This window comes from Glossina fuscipes, unplaced genomic scaffold (genome assembly GCF_014805625.2).
Source record: "Glossina fuscipes isolate IAEA_lab_2018 unplaced genomic scaffold, Yale_Gfus_2 3, whole genome shotgun sequence".
Lineage (NCBI taxonomy): Eukaryota > Metazoa > Arthropoda > Insecta > Diptera > Glossinidae > Glossina > Glossina fuscipes.
This window is the reverse complement of record NW_023998417.1, coordinates 13781041-13791968: the sequence shown is the minus strand read 5'-3', so window position 1 is coordinate 13791968 and position 10928 is coordinate 13781041. Positions and strand designations below refer to the sequence as shown.

At 36.5% G+C, this 10928-nt stretch overlaps 2 protein-coding genes and 1 pseudogene across 5 annotated transcripts in view; 2 read left to right on the top strand and 1 right to left on the bottom strand.

Annotated features, from left to right (window-relative positions):
• The window catches only part of LOC119634438, a 71323-nt gene extending 70216 nt beyond the window's left edge, over positions 1-1107 (bottom strand). For 3 of the 4 annotated variants that reach the window (XM_038028618.1, XM_038028619.1, XM_038028616.1), the window contains exon 1: positions 768-1023. The gene's annotated coding sequence lies outside the window, so the exon portion shown is untranslated. The other variant, XM_038028617.1, reaches the window with a different exon arrangement.
• Positions 1108-3694: 2587 nt separating this feature from the next.
• Positions 3695-4191, top strand: LOC119634589 (annotated as a pseudogene).
• Positions 4192-5728: 1537 nt separating this feature from the next.
• On the top strand, positions 5729-10606 carry LOC119634896. The gene is made up of 6 exons (XM_038029317.1): positions 5729-6246; positions 6334-6632; positions 6689-7179; positions 7352-7773; positions 7827-8541; positions 8605-10606. Exons 1-6 carry the CDS (start codon positions 5765-5767, stop codon positions 10282-10284), a joined length of 4089 nt encoding a protein of 1362 aa, XP_037885245.1. The 5' UTR covers positions 5729-5764; the 3' UTR covers positions 10285-10606.
• The last annotated feature ends 322 nt before the right edge of the window (positions 10607-10928 follow it).

Genomic DNA, 10928 nt, shown 5'->3' with positions numbered 1-10928 from the left:
CAAGACGAAGAAGACACCCGCCGGAAACTCTACACTCTTCCAAAATAACATTAGCCATTTAAAATTCCATCACTTTCCTGATGTTCCAAAATTTTTCAGCTGTAATGCGCCCTTTGAGCGAATTACATATGTACGTGCATAGTTTCTTTTGAAAGACTAAAAGAAAGGTCGTATAGTACATGTATCGTACATCGTATGTAAATCAGAGGAACAAAACCTTGCGAATAAATCCGATCAGAATTACAAGTCGCGAAATCTCCAAAAACTCTTTAGAAAAAAGCCTTTCCAAATTTGATATGATTCGCGTTTCGGTGGAATGAAAAAGCACACACAAGCACAGCATATTTATAATGTCCTGACTAAACATATATTTTGGAGTGAACGAGGGCTCCGTGCAAAGCTTAGCACACACGAGAGTTGTTTAATGCATTCATTCTGCGGCTATAGGTCTTCAGCCGCAAGAATAAAAAATTATTAATAATTTTTATGACAAGTTTATACGAATACTTGTGTTCTTCTTTTTTTAACTTTATATCCAGGAGTTGAGGATGATCGACAGCTGACATGTAACGTTGCGTCTGTCAAGTGCATTTAAAATATCGTTATTTTCTTGTTATTTTTAAATAGTGTTTTTCTACGAAACGCAAACATCCAACAGCATTATTTCTCCGTTTCTTAAACCAATGCTCCTAACAATACGTGTTTATATTTAGACCATATTTTGCATACTTAACCATAAAAAAAACAAAAGACATTAACTCTCTCACTCTTGTCATTTGAAATCCTTAACGCAAGCGCCCTACGCTATACGCTTAGCTGCACAGTTGCGTATAGTTGCGTGCATGTATTAGTGTGCGTTATATCCCGATATAAATGGGTAAACAGACACTTTAAACACTGGTTAGTTGTCATTCATTTAGTTTATAGAAATAATGGCGCCTTGTTTTACTATTTGTATTGTTTTGACAACCACTTTACACTTTGTATTTTTTAAATAATGAATTCTCGCGAAATATAAGAAAATAAGAAAATATTTACGTACGGAATGTAAGTCTCGTGGAAAAATCTTTAAAAAAAAAAAAAATCTATTAAATATAAATTTCGAAGAAAGAGCTCATAAGAAAATCACGGCACACTAAACGCGATCTATTCTATATAATGTGCGTTATGCACAACTGTTCAGAGAACGAGCCGTAGCGCGATGATCAACTGTTTTCATACGTATACAGACAAAACGTACAAAATGAAAATAGCTCGACTTTCGCATACATTCCACACTACACCGTCACACTAAGAGCTTATAACAACAACAACAACAGCAACAACATGAACATCAACATCAACTATATGAACGAAGACCCAAACACTAGGCGGCCGCCTTTCGCCTTCTCCCCATAAACAACGTATTCGAAACGAATAAACAAATAAATGTAGTAACCAGCAAACAAACAAAAATTCTTTAAAAAAGAAAAATGGCAATAAATTCCAGAGAGCACAAGAAATTATAAAAAAAAATTTTGAAAAATGAAAATAAAAATAAAATTGCTAGCATAACTTCCAGCAAAAAAGTAGTGAATTGTAAAAACGCACAACCCAGCGCAACATACACATATATAAGTATTCATATGCACGGCAATAAGCCGAACAAAAACAACTGGAAATTTTATAATGTTTTCTTTAGATCATCACGCACAATAGAAATTCCTTTCTTTGAATTTCTCTCTACGATAAACTGTTTATGGATCAAACAATTCAGAAAACTATTGAAGAAAACGCAAACTCTGAGAATTTGAGAAAATTTCCCTCTAGTTTGAGTAGAATTTTTGAAAGCCTACCGCAGACATTGTGCTTTCGTATAAAAGTACAGCTACTTACAGATATACGTAAATTTAAAGGACTCCTATGCAAGGGTTGATTCTCTTTTCCCCCTAACTAACTAAACAATAGCGCGCTGGAACTGTAATCAATGAAAAACATACGTCCCCGTTAATTAATCTTTCACTTATGTTATTAGGTACCCATCTATGCGCTGCAAATAGAATAACGACATTAATAATAAAATCAATGATTAATATATAGACGAAGAGAAGTAGAAAAAGAGAGTAAGTTTCGAAAAAGAGCATTGCCTTAAGAGAGTAAATTGTAAAGCAATTCTCTTCATCTCTTTTGTTTACAATTTCTTTGTAAGTAAGCAAATCAGAAGACAACAACAACGACATTTTTGTCATTTTTGCCGTTAAGTTGTAGGATGGCCGAATTCGCGTGATTTAAGTCACGGCGGTAGTGGGCGGCAATGTAGTTCTTTATCTTTATCTCTGCTCCTATGGACACGAATTACGTTTTAAAGGTGTGAAATTTATTGCACTGCAACGCATTCCGAATAAATCATGGCTCAGGAATGCAATAAACACGGACAAGGCATGCACATACTCTGCTTACTTAGGTTGCTTCATGCAGTTGCGTAGGCCCAATATGCATACAAATAAATTAACTTTTCTTGATTTCATTGCATTCGAACAATACATCACAACTTTCTTATTATTAGAACGTGTGAGTAGGAGTTGGCGGCACTTGACTTTCTATTTCTATCCCTCTGTTTGGGTTTCATGTCCATTAAGGTAACCAGAATGTTTTGTATGAAGAGATTTCGCCCTAATTAGGACATCCCTTTAGAACTTTCAACAATATCCAGCCGTCAGGTTCTCAAAACCTTCAAATTCATGTCTAAACATTTCAATGGTGGTGTGTACGTTTGCCTCAAACCGTAGATCACAATTAATTAACAACAATTAGTTAACATATTGTGCTTAACAATATTCAAAAGCCTTTCCCATATAGCGGTTGCTACGCAATCTAAACCTTCACCTATAGTTAAAGGGGTCGGTTTTTCAATAGTTCATGATCATAGCTAGTTCACAATAGTAATTCAGAATAGAAATTATTTATTTATTTCATTATAATTGCTTGGGCTTGATGCAATATTAAGATTCGCATGAAAAATAAGCCTTTGTATGAAAAAATATCCAATTTTCAGTATTTCATGATGAAAATTGGCCCATAAGGGTATCTTGACATAAAATCCAACTTTGTGAAATTTAGACCAAGGAAATCTGTCTTTCGGACGCCACTGCAAATAGCAAAAATTTACAATTTTTAATATTTTATGATGAAAATCAATCAAGTCTATAAGTAGCTTGACGTAAAAAATAATTGTACGGAAATTGAGCCACGTAAGTCTATTTTTCAGAGAAGTGAAAATGAAACGTTTACGTCCCAAGAAAGTCCAAATTTTAATACCTTTTGACAAAAATGGGTTCGTAGTACAAAATTTCGCGTAAAAATTAATTGCACCGAATTTTTATCACCTACAAACCTCGCCACATGTAAGGTTTATCATACCACATAAGGTTTCATATGAAAATAAAGTACAATAACAATTTAATACATAGGGTTGTACCATGTAACAGAGATACTGTACATTTGTAACTTTCCTTGACACATAAAACTGATTCCAAAAAAATATTCTCACTACATTATCACAAAAGTTTTACACCACATCAAATCTCCTCTCAAAGAATAACAAAACGTTATATGTAAGATTTTAATATATTTTTATAAAAAGCGATCAATTAAAAAAAACCAAACGCGAATTAGACGAAAAACGTTTTATTTTAAAATATTAATTTTCGTAATTATGGCTGTGGCTATGGCTATTGTTCAGGGTAATCCCGCTTTAAAGGCGAGCAATCGTCGCTCCATGGACAGCATTACTGCAATACAAAGTGTCGTAATAGCGGAAAATGAATTAAAAACTTCTCTTGCTAAAATAGCAGCAAGCACGGGGGAAATGTTTTTTGGTCGTACGCTATACTTTTCTGGTCGTAAGCTATACTTTTCTATTAATGAGAAACGTTTTTTGGTCGTACGCTATACAGGTTCCTTAACGAATCAAGGCAAATAAATGAACATCTGTTAAAATTGATTCTTATTAGAGTGGCTCGCATCAATACAGCGTATACAACGGCTGGCAAGGGTACGTTGGTAAAGTACGATGTTGCACTTATCGATGAGCGCAACAGAATCAAACAGTGTATTATAACGATATGGTCTCGTCCTTGGTTGGAAAATGGGATTGAAGTTACTTTCGAATGCGATGGTGAGTAGATCATGGTCAGAAGACACAACGCCTAATTATAGACGTTGTTCGCAACATGTACATTTAATTGGCAAATATATAATACATAACGATTAAACAATGCTAGAACCATCTTAATGAGGAGCAAGGTAGCCCTAATTCCGCTTCGACCTCAGTTTATTATGCTTAATTATTTTCCGTTTAATTTTTTAATAATTTAACATGGACTTTCGTTTACATGCGTTCATATACAATGGCTTTCGTTTCATGGTGCCATTCATGCTAAACAAAAAAAAAACGGTAAAAACAAGCAAATTTGCATTTCGAAGACGCATTTAAACGGGGAAAGAGTCTCATAACTACGCTTTAATAGTTTGTAACAAATGTTTGAAGATGCTTTAGCATTTTCATTTTATTTATATTTATGTAGTTCTTGTTGCAAAGAGAAAATGAATTTGGTGTTGTGCAAACACCATCAAGCGGCAAGTAGAAGGCTTAGCACTGATGGGAACTGTACATGTTATCGATTACACCTTGTTATTTCTAGTTATGTTTGCAGATTTAAAAACCAACGTAGTTGCCCATAATTATGTAAATGTGAAGTACAAAAACCGGTTACGTGAAGTGTTCAATTTCATTGATATATATATAATATATTGATAATTTTTTTTATGAAATATTATTTATTTATTCTATACATTAACGAAGCCCTGTCCTAATGTACACTAGCTATGTTAAACTAGCTATGTTAAGCTATGTGTACTACGAACATTGAATTGAATTCGGTTTTCAATTTATTTTAGCTGAGGTTCATGTGTAAATAAATAAACAAAATAAAGCACTGCCACTAAACACAGCATACCCAGTTATTTTTGCTGCAAACACAAGTATCTGCGACAACTCACCTCGATTCACAGTCATATGAGAGTAGCGAGCCTAAAACCCATCTCAATTCACAGTCATCTGAGAGTAGTAGTTGTTGACGCGTATAGTAGAATTCAACGAAATGTAAATTATTGTATTTCATTTTTTTTAACCGACCAGGAGCGAAAATACATGAAATTTTGTTATTTCCTAAAATGGAACTTGGTTTTTAAACCCTCGCTTGTGAAATGTGAAAGAAATGCCGAAATTTGAATAAAAAACTTGCTAAGCGCATTCTGTTAATTAGCTTGCATTTTCAGCTGTTTAGCAAAAACAGCTAGAAACCAAAGCGAGAGTTAAATTTTTCATAGGTGTTTATTCCCCAGTTTACATATATATATGTGTATATCTATATCCTCTGAAACCGAGTCAAAACACTCCTACCACCAAAAAAGTATAGCGCGCAACCAAAAAAGTATAGCGTGCAACCAAAAAGTATAGCGCGCAACCAAAAAAATATAGCGCGCAACCAAAAAAATATAGCGCGCAACCAAAAACGGTTCTGAAATGAAAATCAAAAAATTTTCATCATTACTTGAGTTAATCGTGTTGTCAAAATATACAAAAGTCTCAAAACTTGGCAACACTAAGTGAAGTGATGCAACAACGTGTTTTTTTTTTTTTTTGCTGGACAAAGGGAAAAAAGTGCAAAATTTTTAACATATTACTAGTTCCTGTGTCGTTAAAAAGAAAATTAGACTAAAAATGGATAATCATATAAGATGGCTGCAAAGTGCAAACGATTCAAGAATGGAGGACGATATGAAAACTGCCGGTCATTTATTAGTAGAGTCGCAGCCTCAGCCGGAATTGTTGGCGAACGGTGGTTCGAATTCAGACTATATGGCTACCGAAGATGAATGCGACTCAACGAGTATCGATCAAATCGCCGCTGAGAATTTAATTTTCATGGCCCGCGATGGACAAATGGTTACTGAAATTATTACTACACAAGGTATAGATTCTAATGGAGCCGTAGTAGTGGCAGCTAGTGATGGTACACAAATCGATTGCGAAGCAGTTATGGCACAAGCCGGCTTACTGCAACAACATGAAGATTTGTCTGATTCAGGTGGTGGTGTATATGTTGATGGCACTAATGTACAACAATACAGAGAGAATACACCGCAAATGGTCACCGAGGAGGTAATAACGGATGATTGGGTGCAACATCAGGGCGAGGAAAGGTAATTATGCCAAATATTATATAACGTGTGCAACGCGTTGAAAATGACACTTGCCTTTATTTTATTTTTACTTTTTTTCTCTTAAAGAGTTGAAATACCTGCCGACCAAATTATTGGTTCCAACTCGCAAGTCTTATTAGACATTGAGGTGCCTTTACCCACGGTTCAAGATGAATACACCGCTTTGCGACCGTACCCGTGTGATTTTTGCAGTCGTCGTTTCCGCAAGAAGGCCAGCCTAATGAATCACATTGTGGCCCATCAAAATGATCGACCCCATCTTTGCAAGTTATGTGGATCTCGGTTTCTAAGACGACAAGACTTGATTAATCATTTAAAGGCCCACGCTGAGGAGCCTTCTGAACCACAGTTAGATGACAGTGATTGTAAGTGAAAGACTGCAAACTTCCTAAAATAAATAAAAAATTATTTTACTTTGCAGATATGCAGTTTGTTGCCGATACTGTACCAAACCAATCAAATTCCAGTGAAAATTATTACGAACAAGAATGGAATATGTCGGCTGACACAGTTAGTACTCCTACAAAATGTAGTCAACGATTACAGTCTGCTAAACAGAATATAAACACCTGTTCTCCAACCTCTTCTAAAGCTGCAGATATACAATGCAGAGGTCGCATTAGTCGTCTTAAACCAAAAGGGGAAATATCAACATTTGAAATTATAGACGTACAAAGTGCTCGCACATCGGAGGCTTCCCAACTAGCTTACGAATCTATAATGGATTCAGTTCAAAGTCATAGCCTGTCACCTTTAACGGGTGCCATTAAGGCAACCTCGGATAACGTAACTGCACAAGATTCAGATAAGCAAGTTCAACGATTTCCAATTATCGACAGTGGTAAACCATTTGTCTGTCAGCAATGCGGGCTTTCATTCGCTCGCGAAAAAGCTTTGCTTTCGCATGGAAAGGTAAGATTCTTGTTCTTTATATCAACATTTAACGACTGTGCACTCAGTTTTTCATTGAATAACTATAGACGAGGCAACGTTGAAATTTATCTCAATCTAATAAATAAAACATTTTGTATTAGCTTTTGTTATTAAATCAAACATAAATTTTTTTTCTTTTTCGTTTTTGCAGTCGCATTCTCGTGAGTCGCCTCATGAATGCTCGCAATGTAATGAAATGTTCTTAGATCACATTAGCCTGCAGGAGCATCAAAAAACTCATAATTTCGAGGAGAGCAATTCTGAATATGACCCTAACGAAGGCGGAGAGGACGATGAAGATGAAGACTTAGAGGAAACGCAAACAGAAACAGAGTCCGAGCAACAACTATACGGCGACTTTTATTGCAGCAAATGTGGCATGTCATTTCATAGACTCGATCTGTTAAAGAGACATGCCAAATTACACAACAAAACACAAACAGAAGAAAGCGGAATTGGTGGCGATGAGGACATTAGATATCGCCATTGTTGCAATACTTGCGGCGAATCGTTTGCAGAGGCTTTGGACTTGTTAGCCCACGCTGAAATTCATGCCCGATATCCTCCATTTAAGTGAGATTGATTTTTTTAACGTTTTATTTTATGACCGACGTGTCTCATTTCAGATGCATTCTTTGCGGTGAATCATTTTTCGAAGAAACATCTATTAAACGTCATTTACAAACCCAACACGTCGGTGAAATGACCGAAAATTCTTGCATACTTTGTGGGAAGGTGTGCCGTGACCGTAAAGCTCTCATCAAGCATGCCTGGGATCATTCCCGTGAAAAATGTCACTCATGCTCGAAATGTGGCAAGAATTTCCATAATAAGGCCCGTCTCAAACGTCATATGTCCTCTCATCGTGATAAATCAGTTCAATGCGACGTTTGCCATGAAGATTTTCCAGACGGTCGCACGCTCTCGAACCATCGTCATTCGCATAGTGCTACATCTGCCGGAAAACTTTTTCCTTGCCTGGAATGCGGTAAAACGTTCGGTTCACGCAGCTCTCAGCAGATTCATGTACGTATACATACTGGTGAGAGGCCTTATGGTTGTCGTTTTTGTTGGAAAGCTTTTGCGGATGGCGGTACATTGCGTAAACATGAACGCATACATACCGGAGAGAAACCTTACGTTTGCTCGGTCTGCCCTCGTGCCTTTAATCAACGTGTTGTACTGCGCGAACATATACGTTCTCACCATTCAGGCTTAGATTCTACACGGGGAACTTACCATTGCACAGTTTGCTCGGCAGATTTGCAGTCATCAGCTGATTTAATCCAGCACCTTATACAACATAGCGACACAAACACGGCTTTGCAAAGACAACCAGTGGTAAGTTATACAATTTTTTTGGTTTTCCTTTCTCCTTAATCGTGTCTTTAAAACTAAAATTAGCCCGGGCCGCGCAAATATAAAAGGCGTCGTAAGTTAAAACCTCATGAAATAGCTCGTATGCGTCGGGAAGGCAACCAAATTGACCTTGGAAACACCAGCGATATCGATTTATCAGACTTTGACATGGACACGGTCGATGACTTACTGGGCATCACAGAAACTACAGCCTCCCCAAACAATGACAACAACGCTGCCACAACAATGATAATGAAAAAGAGTAACGCTAACAGATCTCAAGGTAGACGCACGAAGAGAAAATCGACCAAAGAAACTAACAATAATAAAAGCAAAGTGATTAAAAATGAAGTAGATTTAGATTTGGATGTAGAAATAGTTGATTGGGGATCGAAAAAATCAACGTTTAGTAGCGCTCACGGATCAGTGAAGACGCAAAACCATGTTGACGCGTTATTGAATAATCTTGAGAATACTTTAGATAACATAGACCATCTGGTAGTGGACAATAACACTCCTTCAACGCCATGTACGACAAAGCGTGCAAAATTAAAAACGAATACGGCTACGTCAAGAACTCAAGAGCTTCAATTAAATAAATCGACAATAAGAGAACCTGCGATGACATCTGGTAAAGGACGTAAAATGAGGTCTAGAAAATCAGCCCATAGACCGCAAATGATACGCACTGAGAAAAGGAAATCGCTCACTGTGGATGGAAATAAAAAGAAGACAATGTCCACCGTTACGCATCTTGCTCAATCCTCGACAAATCAGGATAATTTACGCAAAAAGTCAAGTATGGTTGATGATTATGAGATTATTACGCCACAATTGCAGCCACCAAATCAAATCAGTTCAAGTCCTTTACACATAAAACAAGAGCAATCTGATCTCCACGGTCAAAGAAATGATAGTCAACTGCATCATCACCAGCAGCATTCAAATGATTTGTATGACGCGCATTTGCTTTTAGAAGCTTCTGGACTGCGCAATGATTTAGACGAGATACTGCATTCGCCACTTAAATCTGAAAAGGGCTGCCATAGGCCGCGTTTTACTAGTGAATCGTCTTCGCAATTTATGGCCGAGCAATCAGAAGAAGAACAACATTTTATCAAAATAGAACCTACTTCGCCTGATTTGACAGAAATTGTGAATGGTGTTAGCTCGGGGACAGCTGGAGTAGAGTTAGATTCCAGTCCTGAATTGCAAAGGAAGGTTACCATGCAACAGCGTCGATCCACGCGAGGCTTAAAAACAGTAAAGCCTTTGAACAGCAGTCACCTACAATTAGAATTTACTTCGAATGTGGCGGAACATCCGACTACGCCGTCTAGAAGCACCAACAGTAGTAGCATTATTAGTAATCATTTGAATCGGGGTATTTGTAGTCCAACTACCAATACAAGCGATTTAACACCTAAAAGAATACGCACAGTTCTATCAAATTCCACGTCGACTTTAAACAGAACACCGACTTTTCTTGATTACGGTGTGGGAGATAGCTTTACTCAAACTGAATCTACAGCCACTTCAAATGCCAGTAATTCGTTTTCGTCGATATCGGCGGTAGTATCAGCGGCGGATGCCACTGCGGCAGCCGCTGCCCAGCAAAATCCTTCCTCTACACGAAAACCTCAACGTTATTTTGAATGTGAGATGTGTTCTGCCACCTTCTCCGATAGAGCTCAACTACTTGATCATGTACCGGTACATATTTAGTGCATCCAAGAAATTTCATAAGTGCCAAGACGAATGACAGCTCGGTTAATGACTTTTTACAGTTATCAATATGCATAAAACCAAAATGGTGTTCGTTTGTTTTAAAACCACAAATAACAATCTTCCCGTAGATTTTAATACGTTTTTTATACTAAACCCGATCCAGAAAGAAAGAAACAATTTCAAGAATTTCCAGAAATTCTCTTTTACCGACAATATACATGCTTTCTATGAAGACTCATTAGCTAAGATTTCTTTTTTGTTGTTTTTTATTTTTTTTTTTTTATTTTGTTTCGCTGTTTCACAAAATTATTTATAAATAGCTTAACAAATTATGAAATCACTTTTAATAGCGTTTATAATTATTATTATTATTATTAATTAGTTGTCCATTAGTTTTATCGCGTTTTTTTTTCTTTTAATTTAAAATCATTTTAAATTTCGCCTTCCCTTTAAACCATTTACAAAACATGATTTCATCAAGCTCTTCGTACTTTTTGTATGAAGATTGTGTAAACAATACTTAAGTAATATTAAAAATTTACTATTAGCATAATAAAAGGAAGATCGTTTCCGCTGCTTATTTTAAAATTGTTAACCAACATATTGTTTTTATATTTACACCCATTATCGAGCGTGGACTG

Coding starts and splice junctions, on each gene's coding strand:
- LOC119634896 (XM_038029317.1), top strand. CDS start 5,765: ATGGATAATCATATAAGATGGCTGCAAAGTGCAAACGATTCAAGAATG. Junction 6,633..6,688: donor ACAGTTAGATGACAGTGATT/GTAAGTGAAAGA, acceptor TTTACTTTGCAG/ATATGCAGTTTGTTGCCGAT. Junction 8,542..8,604: donor CTTTGCAAAGACAACCAGTG/GTAAGTTATACA, acceptor AACTAAAATTAG/CCCGGGCCGCGCAAATATAA.